This window comes from Tamandua tetradactyla, chromosome 7 (genome assembly GCF_023851605.1).
Source record: "Tamandua tetradactyla isolate mTamTet1 chromosome 7, mTamTet1.pri, whole genome shotgun sequence".
Classification (NCBI taxonomy): domain Eukaryota; kingdom Metazoa; phylum Chordata; class Mammalia; order Pilosa; family Myrmecophagidae; genus Tamandua; species Tamandua tetradactyla.
In genome coordinates this window covers 59,606,254-59,628,178 of record NC_135333.1, presented here as the reverse complement: position 1 = coordinate 59,628,178, position 21,925 = coordinate 59,606,254, and the positions used below count along the sequence as shown (strand labels likewise).

Below are 21,925 nucleotides of genomic sequence, written 5' to 3'. Positions count from 1 at the left end.
TCCTGGCTCTACCCTTTCCAAACATCAGGTCACATCTGGGCTCTCTGCCATCTCTGGGGCACATATACAACCCCTCCAGACAGTGGGGTGGCAGTCAGACTCTCCCCAATCCCCAAGAAATGTGCTCCACCTTCTCCAAGGCCTGGGACACAACTCTTCCAAAACATTGAAGTAGAAGGTTCACACTCTGCCTTTAGGGCAAGCTTGCCTTTTCCAAGTACTTGGGTGGTTCCATTCTCCTGGCCTGAGGTTTCTTGACTTCAGACCTCAGCTCCCTTGATTTTGCCTCTGAAGTTATTTTCCTTCAATTTGTCCCTTTTCGTGCAGACTGGCAATGGTTCTGTTTATACAGAACCCAGAACACTCCTGTAGGTTTTCTACGCAGTACTCTGGGTCATGTCCATCAGATGAAAGACTTTCTACAAATTTTTTCCAGATAACTCCATCTCAAATCCTCGCTTGTTCTGTAATGGCTGACTGCTTCCATATTTGGTTAAATCCTCAGGTTGGGCATTATTCTTTGGGATCTCCCTTTCTGGAAACCCACAATTTTCAAGACCACCAATTTCTGGTTTCTTTGTACCCAAGAGTTCAGTTCTCAACTCTTCTCTTTCCTACCAATTTCATTATAAGCTATAAAGAGAAATCAAGCTGCACTTTCCACATTTAACTTGGAAATCTCTTCTGCTAAATATCCAAATTCATGGCTTTCAAAATCTGACTTCCATCCAAAGCCAGTAGTAAATTTGGTCAGATTCTTTGTCACTTTTAAACAATGATTACCTTCCTTCCAGTTTGCAATAATGCATGCATCATTTATGCCTAAGGCATTATCAAAGGTATCTTTAGAGTTCAGATTCTACGTTTCTACCAACAACCTCTTCAAAGCATTCTAGTCATTCTCTGCCAAGCTCATCACAGCTATTCCCAAATCTTCCCCTTATCTATTTAAAAAGCTGTTCCAACATGTTTTGTATTTGCAAACCACAGAAGCAACCCACTTCTCTGGTACCAAAATCTGTTTTAGTTTGTAAGCAGCTGGAATGCAATATACCAGAAATAGAATGACTTTAAAAAGGGGAATTTACTAAGTTGCAAGTGTACAGTTCTAAAGCTGTGAAAATGTCAAAGTTAAACATCCAAAGACAGATACCTTAACTCTAAAGAAAGGTTGATGAAGTTTGGGGTTTCTCTCTTAGCTGGGGGTGGTGGGTGGGGAGCACATGGTGATATCTGCTAGCTTTCTCTCCACATTTCATAAGGCTTCCAGAGGTGTGTTTTCCTTCTGCATCTCCAAATGTCTCTGGCTTTGTGGGCTGTTGGCACTGTGAGGACTAAAGCTTTTTCAAAAATGGTTCCCTCTTAAAGGGTTCCACTAAGCAACCCCATCTTGAATAGGTGGAAAAACATCTCCATGAAAACTGTCTAATAGAATTCATCACCCACAACATGGGTCACATCTCCATGGAACAATAAAAAAGATCCCACCCAGCAATATTGAATGAGGATTATAGAACATGGCTTTTCACAAGTACCAGAAGGAATATGAAAGAGAAGAAAAATACCCACAAGGTTAATGAATATTGGTGATGATAAATAATAAAATAACTGTTAAATGGGCTTGAAAAAATTTGAGTTAAAGAAACTCTATTTAGAATGATTAAGAGAGTATTAAAAGAATACTATAGAATTTCTAAACATGATAGTTGATACAGACATATAGAAACCAGCATTAAGGTTATAGTAGACATAGCTAAAATGAGGATTAGTTAACAGGAAGATAGAGCTGAAGAAGTTACCCATAACACTCTACATAAAAACCAATACATGGGAAAATAAGAGTGGCTGAGAGATACAGAGGATAGAATGTAAATATTTAGGATAATTCTGATCAGATTTACCTAAGGGATAGAAAGAACAAATGGGCATGTATTCACAGCAATGCCTGGAGATATTGATAGATAGGGAGATAGAAATAGAGAGAACCTGCTGAAGTGTGAATATTTTAACAACTGATAGCTCTAATAAATAGAGGTTTTATATGATTCTTTCAACTTTTCTGAACATTTGTTAGTTTTCAAAACACAAATTTAAGAAAATGTTACAAAGAATTAGCAAAATTATTATTTATCTATGAATATATTAAGCAAAAAATGATACACCAATGTGTTTATGGAGATTGATTTTTTATTGTCCTTGCTTGTATCTGTTATGTACTCCAGGAATCCTATGATCTTTTAATCCAATCTTGAGGGGTAGACCTATTGTTTGTGGAAACTTTTGATTAGGTTGTTTCCGTGGAGATGTGACCTGACCAATTCAAGGCGGTCTTAATCTGCTCTCTGGAGTCCTTTAAGAGAGAGACATTTTGGAGAGAGTTCAGAGAGGCTAAGAGAAAGTAATGCCCCAGGAGAAGCTAAGAAAGAAAGAAATGGCCAAAGACAATTGGAGACAGAAAGCAGAGAGATGAAACCATGTGAAGGATGCAGAGAGAAAGAAACATCCTGGAGATGCTAGGAGAAGACCCGCAGGAAACAGACAGCTCAGGAAGGTGTCTCTGGAGAAGCAAGCAAGGGCTCCCAGATGCTCAGAGAGAAAGGCCTGGAAACAGAGGCTGAGAGTGATGGAGCCCAGGAGCAAGGAATTTGTGGACATCACCACATCCTTTCCAATGGAACAGATGAAATCTGGATTGCAGAGGCTTTTATTCAGAGTCAAGTATCTTCCTCTTGATGCCTTAATTTGGGTATTTTCATGGCCTAAGAACTGTAACTTGTAACTTAATAAATCCCCTTTGTAAAAAGTTAATATATTTCTGGTATATTGAGTTTAGCAACAAAAACAGGTATTAATTAAAAATATTAAAGAACACCTGAGTAAGTGGAAACTCACATCATGATCATGAATTGGATTTATTATTAGTGAATAGAAACTTTAACTCCATTTTGAGCTTCAGTTTCAATTCATCTTATGTAAAAACCTCTTTTTTGGAAGTCAATGAAGATTTATTAAACTATATATAAAAGGAAAAACAGTAAAAAATAATCAAGATAATCTTAGGGAAAAACAAGGAGACAGGAAAAAATTATTACCATTTCGGATGGCAATACTTACCTTCCAACAAATTCAGACAGAATTTGGAAACAGACCAATTGAGAGATGAGAGAGATAAAAAAAAAAAGAGTATGGATACTTAATGTATAATAGAGATAACAATGAATATTTGTGAGAAAATATGACACTTTAAATAATTGGTGCTCAAAAACTTAGATATCCACTTTTAATTACATACACACACATATACTTATGTATATAAACACCACGTGTATGTATTTATATATGCATTTGCATGTGTGTGTATATATATATATATAATATATATATATATTTGATATACATGTAAGTATATCAAATACTTATATATGTATTTGAATTCTAACTTTACATAGTACTAAAAAACCATCCCAGGTAAATTAAAGATGTGAATTTGAAAGGAAAGTATATAACAATTTTACAAATAATACAGAAAAATATTGTGTGTTGCTGTAGTTACGAAAGGACACAACAAGCATAAAACACACATGAAATCCAGATGGTTTTGATTATAATAGACTTGGAACTTTGGTTCATTAAAACATACCATCAAGAAAATGAAAACTAAGCACAAATTGGGAGAAGATATTTCAAGAACTCTGTCTGCATATGACAAAGAATTAATGTCCTGAAAATATGAATGTGATAGATTGTTTACAAATTTGGGAGTTCTGGAAAGATCGTGGAATAGCGTAGATTGAGTTCCCCCTGCTCCAAGGAAAAGTTAGAGAAAGGATGGTAGGGTGACATAAAAGGTGATTCAAGAGTGCAACTGACCTGGGAGAGTCTTCTCCACTACATACGGTGGCCCTGGTTGCAAAAATTGAGGGACTGAAAAGCAGAAAACTGGAGTCTAAGGCAGAAGCCTAGAGCACACAGCAATGCCAGTCAAGAAGATGGGGACAAGGAAGGAAGCCAAGTCGTATTCTTTGAATGTGCTACTCTCATCAGCGCAGCACTATGACCCATGACTTACCCCCACACACCACATAATTGAAACCCGTCACCTACCCCCACACCACACGGTCCAAGTACCCCTGCCCCACCAACTCCTTCACCTGCTCCTGGCATCCTAAAAAAGAATAACAAATGGGAAGACTAACTCTTCCTGATTTTAAAACCTATTATAAAACCGCAGTGGTCAAAACAGCATGGTACTGGCACAAAGATAGAAACATTGACCAATGGAATTGAATCAAGAGTGCGGAAATAGACCACCAAATCTATGGTCAACTGATTTTTGACAACGTCACAAATCCTCTGAACTGGGACAAAATAGTCTTTCCAATAAATGGGCATGGATATCAATAGCCAAAATAACGAAAGAGGACACCTACCTAACACCCTACACAAAAATTAACTCAAAGTGGATCAAACACCTAAATATAAGAACTAGCTGCATAAACCATCTAGAAGAAAATGTAGGGAAACATCTTCATGACCTAGTAATAGGAGGTAGCTTCCTAAACATTACAGCCAAACCATAAGCAACAAAAGAAAAAATAGATAAATGGGAACCCCCAAAATCAAATGCTTCTGCACCTCAAAAGATTTTGTCAAAAAGATGAAGAGGCAGCCAACTCAATGTGAGAAAATGTTTGGAAATCATATATTGGACAAAGTTTTGATATCCTGTATGCACAAAGAAATCATGCAAATCAACAACAAAAGAACAAATAACCCAATTACAGAATGGGCTAAAGATATGAATAGGTAATTTTCTGAAGGGCAAATACATATGGCTCAAAAGGACATGAAGAGATGTTCATTTTCATTGGCTATTGGGGAAATTCTGTTCAACAGTATGAGAGGTTTATGGGTGTTTCAGTGGCAGAATGCTTGCCTTCCATGTGGGAGACCCGGGTTTGATTCCCGGACCATGCACCTGAATTAAAAAATGAGTGTGATATACCACATCACACCTATGAGAATGGCTGCTATTAAACAAACAGGAAACTATAGATGTTGGAGAGGATGTGTAGAAACTGGGATGCTTATGCACTGCTGGAGAGAATGTATAATGGTGCAGCCACTATGGAAGACTGTTTGGCAGTTCCTTAGGAAACTAAATATTGAGTTGCCCTATGATCCCGCAATAGCAGTACTTGGTATATACCCAGAAGAACAGAAAGCTATGACACAAGCAGACAATTGCAAATCAAAGTTCATAGAACCATTATTGCAATCGCCAAAGATGGAAACAAACCAAATGCCCATCAACAGACAAGTGGTTAACAAAATGTGGTATACACATATGATGGAATATTATGCAGCAGTAAGACAAAATGACATCCTGAAACACAAAACAAGATGGATGAGCCTTGAGGACATAATGTTGAGTGAAATAAACTGGACACAAAAGAGGAAAAGGGTAGATACTGTATGATTCCACTTCTATGACCATGCTAGAGGAAAAATCAGAGGCTTATAATACAGAATATCGGGGACTTAGAGATACATAGATGCTAGAGATGGGTGAACAGTTAGCTAATGAGGTTGAACTCCAATGTAAGGGAAGAGATAGAAGTGAAGGCAGTTCTCTAATGGGTCTATAAGTAATGTTACCATATTCAAGATGAACAGGATTGAAAGGGGTTGTATAGACTGATGTGTCCCACTGATTAACACTGGAAATATAAATTGGTTCTTGCAAGAACTACTTCAAAGGTATGATTCACGTACAAAGAGTGCTTAAGTCCAGGGTGCAGGGGGAAAACTGCTATTGGGCTACATTTAAAGGAAAACATCAGAATTATCACAGCAATAGCAGAGGCAAATAATGGGGGGAAGGACAGAGTTAAGAGGAAGTTTCGATCTACTATTTGGTAAGGGTGTGTTTATTGGTTTTCTTTCTTTTGAGAACAATGAAATTATCTAAAACTGAGACTGTTGATGGACTGTGGACTTTTGGCACTAAATATGATGCTTGATGAATGCAGCTGGCTGAAGGATGCACTAACTGAGAAGTAGATTGGTGAATGATGGTGCATGCTTATGAATGGATGTTGTGCTGCTACGAAAATGCTTACAAGAAAACAGCAGCCTACATTGGAAGCTTTTGTAGCAAATATATTTAGTCCTGAGTGGTAATTACTATTTCTCATTTGAGAGGCTGTTTGTGCATATATATATAACAAGATATTTAGAGATAAGAATGAAACTGATCAGTTAGACTTAAAGTAATTCAGGACACAGGGGTAAGGAAAGCATTGTCCATATATTTTAAAACCTCACATATTCTTTGAGACCAAAGGAAGAAAGGTTTATTTGGTCTGGAACCAAAATTTTCTGTAGCATACAGTCTAAATCAACTTATCTGTGCAGCTCATTTGAACAATTGAAACACAGGGAGTCCAGAATAAGAAAGAGGTCCTTGAATTCTGCATAGCTTAAAATGATGACTGGATACATCCTAGAGTATATTAAGCAGATAATCAAAAATTATTGGCAAAGTCCTTTGAGGGATGGGAGAAAAAATATGGAACTATTAAAGTTTACCATATGGGAATCCCCTGCTACTGTGTCAAACTTTAGGGACACCCAAATCAATAAGCCATGCCCCTGATCATGAGACTTACTCTTGTGAAGCTTTTGTAGGTAGTGGGTAAGCTTAGCCTATCTATAGGTATGCCTAAGAATTACTTCTGGATGACCTCTTTTGTTGCTCAGATATGGCCCCATTCTCCCTAAGCCCAACTCTGCAAGTGAAATCATTGCCCACCCCGCTATCTGGAACATGATATCCAGGGATGAAAGTCTCCCTGGTGGTGTGGGAGATGACTCCCAGGGATGAATCCAGTCCTGGAACTGTTGGATGAACAATGCCATCCTGACCAAAAGGGAGAAAAGAAGTGTAACTAATAAAGTATCAGTGTCAGAGAGAGTTCAAATAGAGTTGAGAAGTTATTCTGGATGTTGCGCTTACACAAGCTTCAGATAGACATTGCTACCTCTCATTACCTGCCAAACCCCAGCCAGGACCATTCCAGCCAGTCCTCAAGAACACCTAGGGCAATATACGGGATTCCACAAGTGTTCCATACACTGGTGCAACTGTACAGAAACCTACAACTACTGGATGGGATCCCGGACCAGATAAGTCCTGTGGCCTGGAAAGCCCAGCCTCTCCAGAACATCAGATAGTTTCATCTCCCTACCTCATATCATTAACAGACCCTTCCAACATGAAAAAGTTGGAATGGTCATAGCCCAAACACCCCTAAGAAGAAGGATAGTAAGATCAAAGGTGATGGTGGAGTTGTACAGAGAAGATAGGATTTAACAAATGAATATGATTGTTGAATCATTAAATTGATATATCTTTTGGTCTCCAGTATCTTAGAACAGCTAGAAGTAAAAACCTAAAATTGTAGAATCATAACCCATGTCAAACTCTAAAATGTCTTCTACAACTAATTGTGGTGCTGTACTTTGAAACTTATTGCTTTTTTTATATGTTATTCTTCACAAAAAAGAAAAAAGTCAATTGTGATGATAAAAAAAATATTTATGCCTTCTAGCTGTCTATATTCTGGAGAAGTTAGAAGGAAAAATCTGAGAGGATCGTGTGGTGGCCCATGATAAACTCTGGAATCTGTCCTGTTGAAGGGACTTGTTGAAGGGTGCTTTTAAAACTATTGCTTCTCTATTTCTTTGTTTGTATGTATGCCATATTAACAATTAAATGGTTAAAAAAAGTTTGGTAATAAATGATGGTGATAGTAGCAGAATACTATGAATATAATGAATACCAATGTATTGTATACTTGAAAGTAATTAAAATGGAAAATTTTGAGTTACATATAAGTTACTACAATTAAAATTTTTAACAACAACAAAGGAAAATGCCCTATAGTGTGAAAGAGAAAATCAAGCTTGTGAGACTTCTATTTGGGACTGACGATTTTGTATCCAGTTTGGTGAAAAGGTGAAATAATCTAGTATTTGGAAACAGTAAATATGAGGTAAAGTTATTTCTTAAAAAATGAATTTCATTCCCCTTTCACTTACAAAATATCATTTGATTTGTTTGATTGAAAAAAATTGCCCCCAATCCTTTATGTCTCCGTGTATCCACACATTTTCCAATGTAACTTTTCAGCTCCTCCCATCAGGAGGTGGTGTCTATTTCATCTCCTCCTTCCTGCCTTATGACTTCCTTGGTCAATATCATTTTGAGATGCAATGGTGAGCCAATTTTCTGCTTAGACCTGAGAGGGCTCTGAATGTACTTAAACGGTCTCTTTGATAATTGCCACTGTCATGATGCAAAGGCTGGGATATTTGGCTAGAGGGTGAAAAACTATGTGAAGAAAAGTTAAGTCACCCTGAAAATAGCACAAAAACAGGAAGCAGAGATTCCTGGCTGCCCTGTACTTCACAGAAATTCAGAAGAGATCCCAGTAAGGACTGTTCAGCTGAGCTGAGCACAAATCATGGATCCAAAGTTATTAGTTAGATCTATGTTTTTTACATTAAGCACCTAAATTTTAGAGTGATAAGTTATCAAGCTATAGCTAATGGTATAAAAATAATCTCCTACAAGTAAATAAAAGACAGACAATATAATAAAAGCTGGCATAGTAAGCTCCATTAGTATTCAGAGATATGAAAAAAAACATAAAGAGGGGTATTGCCTAGCTTACAGATTGCCTGAAAATGGAAATGATGGCAATATTGCATTGTCTAGAATGTGGAGCAAAGACATATGTCATTTATGGACCCAAAGAGTAGACACATTGTGCAAGGTTTGATGCAATCAAATAAATATAAACCTGCTCATATAGTATTTCTTGGCAATTCAGTCATAGATCTAAGAAAATATCCAAAGGGTACACTACTATAAGTGTATGAGGAGACACATGAAAAAATGTATCTAGAAGAATTACATAAAATGGGCAAAAAAGCTAAGAAATATACAAACATCACAAATGGCTCTAAAAATTTTGATAAGTAACTTACAATATATTCATATAATGTGACACTATGTGGAGGTGAATGTGAAACAAGTACAACTTCATGCACCAACAAAGATGATTTTCACACTATATCTTAACTAAATGAAGCTACTTGTAGAAGAACATCATTTGATTCCACTCCTACAAGGCTCAAAAAGGTAAAAATGAAATGTACCTTAAGTAATATACTCTTTGATAATAAATTATGAAAATAATTAAGGAAAGCAATGGTTATCATAAAATTTAGAACATGGGTTCTTCTGGGGGGAAGGAGAGATGATGAATAAGGATCAGAGAGGGAAAATATGTTGTTCTAGTTTGCTAGCTGCTGGAATGCAATATACCAGAAACGGAATGGCTTTCAAAAAAGGGAATTTAGTAAGTTGCTAGTTTATAGTTCTAAGGCCAAGAAAATGTCCCAATTAAAACAAGACTATAGAAATGTCCAATCAAAGGCATCTAGGGAAAGATACCTTGGTTCAAGAAGGCCAATGAAGTTTAGGGTTTCTCTCTCCAGTGGAACAGCACGTGTCAAAAACAAAGTTTCTCTCTCATCTGGAAGGGCATGTGGCAAGCTCAGCGTCATCTGCTAGCTTCCTCTCCTGGCTTCCTGTTTCATGAAGCTCCCTGGGAGGCATTTTCCTTTTTCATCTCCAAAGGTCACTGGCTGGTGGACTCTGGTTCTCATGGCTGTGTCGTTCTGCTCTTCTCTCTCTCTGAATCACTCACTTTCTCCAAAATGTTTCCTCTTTTCTAGGATTCAAGTAAATAATCAAGAGCCAAGAAATGGATGGAGACATGCCTCCACTTAATCCATCTTAACAACCACTCTTGATTAAATCACATCTCCAGGGAGATGATCTAATTACAGTTTCAAACATACCGTACTGAGTAGGGGCTGGAAGGAACAACTGCCTTTACAAAATGGGATTAGAATTAAAACGTGGCTTTTCTAGGGTAATATATCATTTCAAACCAGCACATATGTTATCTCATAACCTGAATGGTTCAAAGGTTTCCAGTACATTGTTATTATTTTAGGTATAAATGTGTGTCCTACACTCATTTTGTATTTATATCTTTCATATTTTTAGAAAGCTTGTGGCAGCAAGTTGACTTACTCAACTCCCTGCTGAAATTGAAAACACATATTGAAATAAAAAGTTTGTCTTTTCAAATCAAAATGAAAAATTGTTTCTCTGAAGTTTAAATTAAAAACAACAAATTGTATACCATTTTGTATAATCTTCATTTAGATCTAAAGAGCATATATACTCAGGATGTGTTCCAGGAAGTGATACAGGAAAGGACAACAGATGCTGATATGGAGAGAAAGATGTTTAACTAGGAGACTGAAGAATAATCAGAGGAGAATTATTTTCCACTCTCTTCATTTTAATACTATTTACATTTTAAAAATAATTTCAAAACAACTCATTAAAAGTGTCAAATATCAGAGAAGAGAAGAATGTTTAGCTTTACTACAGGAATGGGACATCTTCCTGCAAAAACTCATGGAGAAGGAGACTGTTCAAGGACCAAAGATAATTAGGGATTATCTGTTCTCCTTTTCAGGTTGTCCTTTTTGGACGTCAATGAGGTACTGGGAAAAAAAATATCCTAGAGATTTGGAGACTGAAGATCCCTTAATACAGCTGCCTTATTTCAGAAATGAAGCAAATAAGATGTCACTTCAGCAAGGTTACAGACTCGGTTAAACAGATAGGGCTGTAACAAATTTTCTGACACCTGCCCAATCTTTACTCCAACTACTATCATTCTGCTGACATTGCAGAAGAAGGAGAAAATTAATGGGAGTGCACATGGGATACACCTGCATAAAAAAACATTAGGGAAATCAAGTGGCCCAAGGATGTGTTGAGATGCTTGCAAATCAAAACATATGTGGGGATAATACTGAGGCCTCCTGGGCCACAGCCCTGCTCATCACCTGCATGTTTTCTTTGATCCGCTTCTCATTGAAACTCTTGGCCAGGACCACCACCCCACGCTGTATCTGGTAGCGAAGAGCAATGAGGGCTGGGGTGCGCTTGTGCTTTTTTGCCAAATCACAAAGAACTGGATCATCCAAGAGAACAGGTGAGTTCTCGTCCACCCTGGAAGGAAGGCAGCAAGGCTGAATATCTGCCACACAGTATTCAATTTACTAAGAGGCTCTTCCCAGGCAAGGTGATTTATCCGAGACTGGAGTGTCTCAAAATGTGGTCTCTAGGCCAGCAGCCTATACCACCGGGAACATATTGGAAATACAAATTCTAGAACTTCACTCCAGATCTATCAAGTCAGACCCCTCCCACCCCTCCATGTGGGTTCCAACAATCAGTGCTGTGTCAAGTCCTAATGGTCGTTTGTAAGTATGCTTGAGATGGTGAGGAATGGTTCCAGACCCTCAAATTTTTCTTTTCTACTTCCCTATGGCTTTATTTCTTCTCTTGCTACAGCTCTCAAAATCAGACAAGAAAGAAAGAAAGAAAGAAAGAAAGGGAAGATTTGGATAAGAAAGGGAAGATCTGGGTAATTTTCATTTTAATGTATCTAACATAGCATTGAAAATCTTTCAGGGTCTAAATGAGAGCTATTCCTTGTCATCATTACAAATCATGTACAATATGTAATATTTCAAAGAAGACTGAAAAATGTATGGGGAAGGTAATTTCACTCTATACTCATATACCTGAGAATTATATAATATAACTCTGCATTTTTCACATAAAGTAACTGAAATTTATAGAAGTTTTTACTTGAACTTTTAGTATTATTACTTGAGATTATGCCTTTGGCCTCATCTTTTGGATGACATTTATATTTTAATGCAGATATTTATTACTAACTAGTATAACCAGATACGTACAATGCAAAGCCATACTCTGGAGTAAGGGATTTAAAGGAGGAGTATTTCTATAGGCCCTATCTACCATTTAATCAGACAGTTGGGAGTTAACTCTGGGAAACATAGTTTTATGTGATTGAAAATGTTTGATCTCAGTGGGGTTTTAGGTAAAACCCAACAATAAATCCTTATTGTTGTCATTACCAATTTTTAGGTCGTTGAGATCCCAGAGCACTGTAGGCAACAAGCACGATATCTTTTGACTTGCAGAAGTCCAACAGTTTTCTCTGGTTGAGGTAAGGGTGACATTCTACCTGTGGAAAGCCAAGACAGAAATGTATCAGATTACAGAAAAAAAAAAAACCAAAAGCTTAAATTGTAAGAGAAAGATTAAGAGTCAAAGAAGTTGCACAGTTAAATGGGAACTAAAAATATCAGCATAAACTAATTACTTGATGTAAAAGGTAAATTTTCTATCTCTGCCCACTAGAAAGGTCAAGACCATGATGTTCCAGAGAAGAAGCACCTCCATTTCCCAATATTTGTTCTAAATGTTTTTGCCATCTACAAGTAAAAATGACTAATTCTGGATATGAGATTGGAAGGAACCATTTGAGCTTTGGACATCAAAATGTGGAAGAAATCAGTCTAAGACCATGAGGACAAAAGACAATGAAACCCTTTTGGGAGAAACCCATTGTTCACAATTGGGTGGATGTGATTATGAAATGGAATATTGACTATTACATTCCTTATCACATTCAGGTAATGATTCCACAGTGAGGAGAGAGAAAAAGAAAGAGGCAGAGAGTGTAAAAAATAATTGTTCAGAGTGAATATGATAAGAAACCCTGAGTGTATTCATAATTAAAGGAAAAAATGAATATTTACCTTGTCTAATAATTACAATTATAGTTTATTCCCAGTAGATGAAAGAATTTTTAACATAGAAAAATATCATCAAAGAAGTGTAAAAGAGTGATAAAACTAGAAAATGAGTAGCTGCAGACCTTCATGAAATAATAGTTTCAGGCAAGAATCTTAGCTGGATATCAAGTATTTAAGGATACCTTCCAAACATTGCAGGGGAGCCTAGAGTTGTCCCTAATGCCTAATTACCACCTATCATATTTCTTGGTGATTGTAAAGGGAAAAGCAAATGGTGTAGAGTAGGTGTGGCTTCCAGAAGATGAACCAAGACATGAAATCTAGCCTCAATAATAGACAACCGGTAATTACATGCTTCCTAATGGAGTGCAATTGGAAAGACTCATTCCGGTTGAATTTGCTTGCCAAAAATATTTAACCTGAATCTAATAAAATCTTCAGATGTAACTTTTAGTTTATTAAAACTTGGAATAGAAGATTAAGTTAACTAACACCAGAAGCCTACAATCTGATAAAGAGTATTAGATAAAATCTGCCAGCTTATCATGGTTTTTCATTTTTAGAGATTGAAAGAGTTGAAGAAATGTACAAAAGTAATACATGAGCTATAATGACTCTTAGATAAAAAAGAATTAGTGAAGAATTTATTATTAAAAATGGGGGAAAATGAATATTAATTGGATAGCACATGATTATAAGGAATCATTATGAATTAGGTTAGAAATAACTATAGGACTGTTAGTGTGTAGAAGAATATCTTTGTACTTATGAGATGGAATATGAGGTATGTTGGTGTCACGTGTCAAGTCTACAACTTAATTTGAAAGGATAGAGTAAACATGACAGAAGGGGAAATATGCATGTCAACATGTTAGCCATATCATATTTTAAATTTTAACTTGTTCTAAAATTTTGAAAAAATTAAGGATGAAATTACTGCCAGGCCCACAATAAATTTTATTGTTTGTATTTGAATCCATGGTTGTATATCACTCTATATTGAAAATATATTCTTCAATTTTGAAATTATATTTTCCAATGTAGGAGCCTCTGCCATTCCTTGTTCCAAGTTTTTAACAGATAAGTTAGAACAAAAACCAACCTTAGAACAGGTATTTTGAACAACTAAGTTAATTATGGAAAGCAGAGAGGAGAACCAGACCAAGATTTAGTCATAAGTTTTGTCCTGGCTAACCAGGCAAAATTCCTTAGTGTTTATTTCCTCCACCTTTATCACCACATTAAACCGATTATGTAATCCATCAAACCAAAATTATTTAATAGATTCTTATTAATATCTGCCATATGTGTGTTTCCTCTGTCAAGAACCAGGATGAAGAACTAAGGCTTCAAATCCCAACACAAAACCTTAAAATTTATCTGATCTTATTTTCACTCATTCTTGTTTATACTCACTCTTCCATGTTTAATGGATCCCTTACTATATACAGCTCATTCCAAATCACTTTCATTCATCTAATCTCTGGCCATACCTTAAAGCTCAGGCAAATGCCCACCTTCCTCCTAGAGATGTTGTCATTCTTCCAGACCTTCTTAATCATTTCCCCTACCTCTACATTCTTTCATACAATTTAACATTATGGTTTCCCCACAGTTTGCCTAAATTTACCATGCTGAGATACTATTAAGAGCTTTTCCTCTTCCCTTTTGGACAGCTGATGTCTCTCCAGAATATTCAGGTCTATAAAGGTAAGATGAATATGAGGGGTGACCCATGGGCATCTGGAAGAAGTGCAGGTGAGGAGGTGAAAAACAGTAAAGGAAAATGGCCAATGAACCAAGGGGACAACTCACCTGGTTGCAGACAGGCTTGTACTTGAGCCCTGGCTTGTTCAGGATCATCTCCAGCTGCCTGCGGTTAAAGTTGGACACACCGATGGACTTGGTCAATCCTCTGTCCTTGCACTTCTCCAGGGCCTGGAAGGAAGGGGTTGTGAGGAAGAATTTAGTCAGATGGGCTATAGATCAAGAAATGATGAAAAACACCACCGTTAATAAGAACCCCTTTCAAGAAATGACCGTGGAGGTGACAGACTTTGTCTCAGAGAAAAAAGTAAAAATCTATGAGTGGAAAGAGATGAATTAAGTAGAAAGAGAAAAGGAAAAGGAAAGGAAAGAGATGACTGTTTCCTTCTATGGAAAACTAGGGAAACAATCGCACATTCAAAGAAAATGCTGCTTATCCTCATGTCTCCTAATCTTTCTCTCTTGAACATTTCCATAATGCTCTCTAGGACATGTGCCACCAAAGAATCTTTATTGAGCTCCTAAATTGCTCAATCCAAGGTGCCTACCTACATGACGGAGATGCAACAATGGATACAACTGATATTTTTTCCTTGAAACGCTTGCTTCCAGGAACTGACTATTTTAGTCAGTCCTCCTGATCCCCTGGATTCTTCTCACATAGAGTTTCATATTTCTCAATTCTAATATTGGAATCCTCTGATTCAGGCTTCAGAACTTATCACTTCTCTATATTCTTTCACTCCCACTGATCATATCCAGATTTGTGGTTTAAGTCCCATCTAACTGCTCAAGACTTCAAAGTTGATACCTCCACCTTAGATCTATGTGAGGCTTTGATATTTAAAAACTCCTAGATTCACCTGCCACTCAATATGTATATTGGGATGTCTGACTAGGTATCTCATATTGAACAAGCTCCAAAAGAGAGCTACTGATCTTCTCTTCTTACCTCTTCCTCCTTCTGTCCTATCTTTCTCAACAATTCCAGTTCCACCTTCCCATTTGGTCAGCGCAGGGAACTCAGAGTTCACCAGTCCTCCTCATTGTCTCAATTCCTCCATCCATTCCAGGAGAAATCCTGTCATCTCTGCCTGCAGAATTGGTCCACAATCTAGTTGTGGTCCCTATTTTCAATCTCCCTATGCTATAATACCATATTCAAGTTCTTGATTATTCCAAGTGGTTCCCAGGGGTCTTTCTGTTTCTATTATTACCTCTCTAGTCTGTAGTTCACAGCATTAAGGTAGAGCAGTCTTCAATAGAAATTTTTCTGATGATGGAAATAGTTCATTTTCTACCCATGTCTTTGGCACCACAAGACAAAGATGAGCATGTGCCCATTGATATTTGTGACTGAAGTACTGCAATGATTTATATAAATGTAAATAGCCTTATATTACCAGTGGATACAGTGTTAGTGCAAATGTATGACAATCCTTTTAAAATGAAAACCAGATCAAAACCCTCTGACTTCCAACGTAATACTGAGTAAAACTCATTTTTCCTAAAAGACCTTCCATAAGTTGGTCAGCAATTTTCCCTCTGGGTTCATACCATTTTTCATCCTCCAGTCCCAGGAGTGATTTTGATATTGTTTCATCACAAAGCCCTTGATCATCTTAGGCCTTTGAATTTCCTGTTCCCTCTCCCAAATAAGACTCCCTTAGGTGTCCCTTTTCCATACTCTTCATTGCATATCTCTGCTCAAATGCCTCATTCTCAATGAGGATCTGACTTTGTTGCATACAAAATTGCAAATTCCCCAGTTGCCTCCTCCATCATATGCCCCAACCTCCTCATCTTGATTTTTTGTTCTCCAGATAACTGACCATCATGTGACAAAATGATGAAAGTGATAATATGAACATAGCTGTAAATTCAATTTAATGTATGCTTCTAGAATAATTAATAATTTCCTTCCTCCATCATCCAGGAGAACATTTTCCTGCTTATTCCTGAACCCAGTAGTGATGGGATAGTGTTAGCTTACTTTGTCAAGGAAAGACACCCTTTGAAACCAGGAATCTGCTACTAAAAATAAGTACAATGCTAGTGCGTTAAGAGAACTTTGGAATCATTCATTCAATTTCTGACTATACATTTGGGAACACTCAGGCTGGAGGCCATTGCGTGACAATCAGAGTTATCTCTGGAAAAAGAGTGAACCTGTGATGGTTTGGAGGCTTTCTGGACCCAAGAAATCATGTTCTTAAAAATAATCTATTCCTGTGGGGATAAACCTATTCTGAGTAGGACTTTTGAGTAGCTTATTTCAGTTGAATTGCTCCCCAGTTGGGTCTTAATCCTCTTACTGGGGTCCTTTAGAAGAGGATGAAATTCAAAGAAAGACAGAGAACACAGATCAAAATACACAAAAGCTGAGGAAGCTCAGTGAGAAAGCCATGGAATCAAAGAGCTAAAAGCAACAAATTCCAGAAGAGAAGGGAGAAACACCCATGTACCTTACCATCCTACAGAGCAGTCCAGGTATCATCCTGTTAATGTCTTTATTTGGACATTCATGGCATTGGAATTGTAACTTTGTATGCTAGTAAATCCTCATTGTTAAAAGCCAGCACATGTTTGGCATATTGAATTTTGGTAGCTTTAGCAATCCAAAACTATCCCTGATTTGGCTTTATGTTTGAGTTCACTCCTTTGAGAAAAGCACTTACCTCCCAAGTGCCACAGAGATCCACTGTGTCAAATATGAATTTTTCATGTTCATCTTTAGGAAAAAGATCCTCCCCAGGCTGGAACAGAAACAGTAATTAGCAGGAGCTCAGACCAATGCCTCTGTCCTAAGTTGTGCTGTCAGGTATATCTAGGACTAGGACACTATGGCTCCATGAAGTTATTGAAACTTCCAGGTATTAATTTTTACAAAGTGCTTTGTGCATGCAGTGGCAGGGAATGTCTTCAGAAATAGGTTTCCCATATTCTCTTAAATCTAATATATTTTCAATAAATATGTTTGCCCAAGATCCTAATAGGGATTCAGAATGCCCCTTACAGCTTGGAAATACCCCTTCTTCATTTGAAAAGTCAGTTCATTATGCGGCCTTCATTTTCATCAAAAATGCATTATAAACATGGCTGAGGTGGATAATGACATGTCCTCATCTCCTGAACACCTGAAGGCCAAGGGGTAAAGATACAAAACAAGCAGCATCTATCTAGAACTTTTTTGGGATTAACATGGATGGTGAAAGAGGCAGCTATGTTATCAAGTATTAATCTCCCAAAGCTTTGACCTTTCCCAATGTCATACTGGCCACTACTAGCAAGTACTGAGACTCAAAGTTGACCTGGAGGAATGCAGAGATAAGAGTAGGAGAAAATGGGACATCTCTGAACAGAACTTTAAATCTAAAAATCTAGCATTGCCTTGGACTTTCATTTGCATGAGCAAATAAGCTCTTACTTCTGTTTAAGCTGACTTTTTGACAATTCTGATACTTTTAATGAAATGCCCCATATAACATGTTCATTAGCAGCTAAGAGCAGGCTACAAAGCCCCACTTTGAAGTGGTGCACACAGAAAGAAGAAAGGTCTGCAGGTCCCATACCTAAATAGGGTCAGAGAGAGCAACAATGAGTCTCCTTTCAACTTGAAGTTGGTGGGAGAGGAGGAAAACACATGGGGAGCAAAGTGAGGCAGTTTCATTGCTCACCACAGCTACATAAAACTGCATCTGGGAACTTTAAGAGACCCAGTAGCCATAATCAGGTCTGTGCATTGGTCCTGGCCAGAGTGATTTCCTTAAGATTTTGAGGCCAAGGTTATGTACTTTGTTTGGGGGCTTGAGGTAGGGCATTAGGGATATAAACATTATTCAATTAAAAAAGAGAGACATGGATTGAGGTTCTGGGAAGATGGCAGAATAGGATAAGTTGAGTTCACCCCTGTTCTAAGGAACAGTCAGAGAAGTGACAGAAAAATGACTGGGAGAGTGATTCCAGGCTGTAAGTGACCTGGGAGGGTCTTCTATATCACATGGGGAGGCCCTGGTTGAAAAAAATAGAAGAATTGAGATGCAGAGAACTGGAGACTGGCCAGCTAGTGCAAACAGCCCGATGCATCCATTTCCAGACAGAGGCCCGGAGCCATCAGGAATGTGCTGACAAGGAGATGGGGACTAAAAAGTAAGCCAAGCTGTGTTCCTTTCCTGCCCCTGCCTTACAACCTGCAACTACCACCACACCCACCCACGTGAGCTATGTCACCTTCTTCCCCATCACACTGCAAGCACCACTACTGTAACCCCCACGTCATCACCCCATCTACCAACTGTGCATGCACACAAGCCTGTCCCAGCCAGACCCATCTCTCTGGAATAAGCACAAGGTCTCTCCACGCCCCTCCTGAGACCCATATTCCTGCATCCAGCTCCTTACTCCCCACCTCTCCTTTTGTATCCCCTGCAATCAGTTCCTTGTACATTCTGGCTGCAGGTGCTCACCTTCATACCTGGGCCACACCTGACCTAGCCCACACAGTTACTCCATGCAGGCACATGCACTAACTGATGTCATACCCCCTCAGCTCTGGGCAAAGGCTGACCTGAGCATCTGGGCCACATCTACTCTGAGCCCACACAGGTGCAATTCTCCCCTGCTGCTCTTGAGCTCTACACATGCACAAATCAGGGCCCCACCCCCCAACCAATGCAGGGTATAGCCACATACTCCCTGCCAGGCATCCATGTATTCATGCATGGACCCTTGGCCCACACATGTGCACACACTTGCCTCACCCCATGGCACAAGTATCCTACTCCCATACCTGGCAGGTTCTTTCATCCACATCTGTGCCATATAGTCTCTGTTCTGCACTAGTGTGCACCCTTATCCCCCCACACCTGCGCATCTATACCAGGACCCCACCCACCCATCATCACACATTCCCTGCCCTCCCTTTGCCCATGCTTCTGTACCCTGTACCCCACACCTGACACCCATGACTCACACACTTAATGCGCCCACCCGTACTGCCATGTACCTGCACCAAGACATCCATTTAGCACCCCATCTTCCTCCCACCGCACACTGCTTTTGTGTTCCCCATGCTGCACCCTGTTCCTGTGCTCCAAAGCATAACTGCACTGCACTTTACCCACACGGCTCCTGCACCACACCTCCACACATCCACAACCCGCTCCCCATGCTCACAGGCAGCAGCACAGCATACGTGACCCATGCATATACCTGTGCTGCAACCCATCCGTTTTCCTCCCACCCATCACTTCAGTGTTGTGCCCCTCCCCACGTCCCACATCTTACTTCATACCCATCCCATAAATACAAAGCTTTTGACTATTGAAGGAAATCAACATCCAATGTAATCCTGTCAAGATATTTGTATGCCATGAAGAAAACAGAAGATCACTAACCATTGAAGATGCAGACAGATAGAGCTCAGTCTAATGACCAAATTGAAACAACAGAGGAGACATAGACTCCTGAACAAAAGATGAACATCTTTTATGTTTATCTTTTTTATATGAAAAAGATGTTCATATAACTACTAAAAAAAATCAGTGGGATGGCTAATGACATAAAGGAGATCAAGAAGACACTAGAAGAGCATAAGGAGGAATTTGAAAGAATAAATAGAAAAATAGCAGATATCACAGATAGTAAAGATGATGTAGACCAAATCAAAAATATACTAGAGGTACACAACAGCAGAACTGAAGAAGCAGAAGAAAGATTAAGTGAACTAGAGGACAGCAAAATTGATTTTGAACACACAATAGAACAAATAGCAACATAGATGTTACAATTTAAATTGGATCTCAGTGAAAGGATGAACAAAACAAAGTGCACACATATAGGAATCATTGATATACCAAAAAGAGAAGAGAAGAGAGAAGGGCCAGCGAGATTAGTGGAGGACATAATGGTGAAAAACTTTCCAACTTTTATAAAAGACCTAAATATGCAAATCAAAGAATTCCAATGAACTTCAAACAGAATAAATCCAAATAGGCCTTCCCCAAGACACATACTAATCAGCCTGTCAAATTTTGAAGAGAAGCAGAAAAATGTTGAAATGAACAAGAGACAAACAATCTACTACATACAAGGAAAATCACATAAGAATGAGTTCTTACTACTCAACTGCACTATGCAGGTAAGAAGGCAGTGGTATGATATAGTTAAGATCCTTAAAGGGAAAGAGTTCCAAGAATTCTGTACCCAGTCAAATTGTCCTTCAAAACTGAGGGAGAGCCTGCCCATGCAAAAAAGAAAATGAAAGAAAGAAAAGGCTGAGGGAGAGATTAAAAATTTCACAGACAAACAAAGGCTGAGAAAATACATAAGCAGAAGAGCAGCTCTACAAGAAATATTAAAGGAAATTCTGCTGTCTGAAAAAAAAGTACAGGAGAGGGAGGTCTGGAGGAGGGCACAGAATTGAAGAGTACCAGTAAGAATAACTTAAAGAATAAAAATAGAAAGAGAGCCAATAATATATAGATCTGACAAATAAAATGCAAAGGATAAGATGGTGGATTCAAGAACTGCTTCTACATTAATAATTTTGAATGTTAACAGCCTAAACTTACCAATTAAATGATACAGATTGTCAGAATGGATTAAGAAAGATAATCCAGCTATATGCTTCTTACAAGAGACTCATCTTAGACACAAGGATACAAACAGAGTGAAAGTGAAAGGATGTAAAAGCTGTTCCACACAAGCTGTAATCAAAAGAATGCAGGAGTACCTATGCTAATATTGGACAAAATATGCTTTGAATGTAAAGACAGCATAAGAGACGAAGAAGGACACTATATGTTAGTAAAAGGAGCATCTAAGCAAGAAGAAATAACAATCATATATGTCTATATTCTCAACCAAGGAGGTCTAAACATGAATAAGACAAAACTGGAGGGAGCGATAGATGTGTCAGAAATAATAGGAGATTTTGATGTAATTTCCTCCTCTATAAATAGAACAACCAGACAGAGGATCAACAAGGAAATAGAGAACTTAAACAAGTTGATGAATGAATTAGACCTAACAAACAGATATAGGTTATTTCACCCCAAAGCACCAGGATCTATATTCTTCTCTAGTGCTCATGGAACATTCTCCAAGATAGATCATAAAGTGGGGCAGAAAGCAGTTCTTTGTAAATTTAAAAACACTGAAATTATTCAAAGCACTTTCTCTGATCACAATGAAATGAAGCTAGAAGAAATTACTAGAGAACTCAGTAGCTATTTGGAGATAAATGAAAAAATGATGATGCAATATATCAGAATTTATGGGATGCAGCAAAGGTTGTGCTGAGAGGGAAATTTATTGCCCTAATTACCTATATTAAAAAAGAAGAAAAATGAAAATCAAGGACTTAACT

At 38.1% G+C, this 21,925-nt stretch overlaps 1 protein-coding gene across 2 annotated transcripts in view; it reads right to left on the bottom strand.

The window, feature by feature from the left end:
* Positions 1-21,925, bottom strand: part of LOC143691279 (aldo-keto reductase family 1 member C23-like protein) — a 44,487-nt gene that overhangs the window by 6,816 nt on the left and 15,746 nt on the right. For both annotated transcript variants that reach the window (XM_077169530.1, XM_077169529.1), the window contains 4 exons: positions 17,235-17,312; positions 14,605-14,727; positions 12,106-12,215; positions 11,002-11,167 (listed from right to left, as the gene is read on the bottom strand). In XM_077169530.1, coding sequence (XP_077025645.1) covers positions 11,002-11,167; positions 12,106-12,215; positions 14,605-14,727; positions 17,235-17,312 — 477 coding nt within the window. The remainder of the gene's footprint in view (positions 1-11,001; positions 11,168-12,105; positions 12,216-14,604; positions 14,728-17,234; positions 17,313-21,925) is intronic.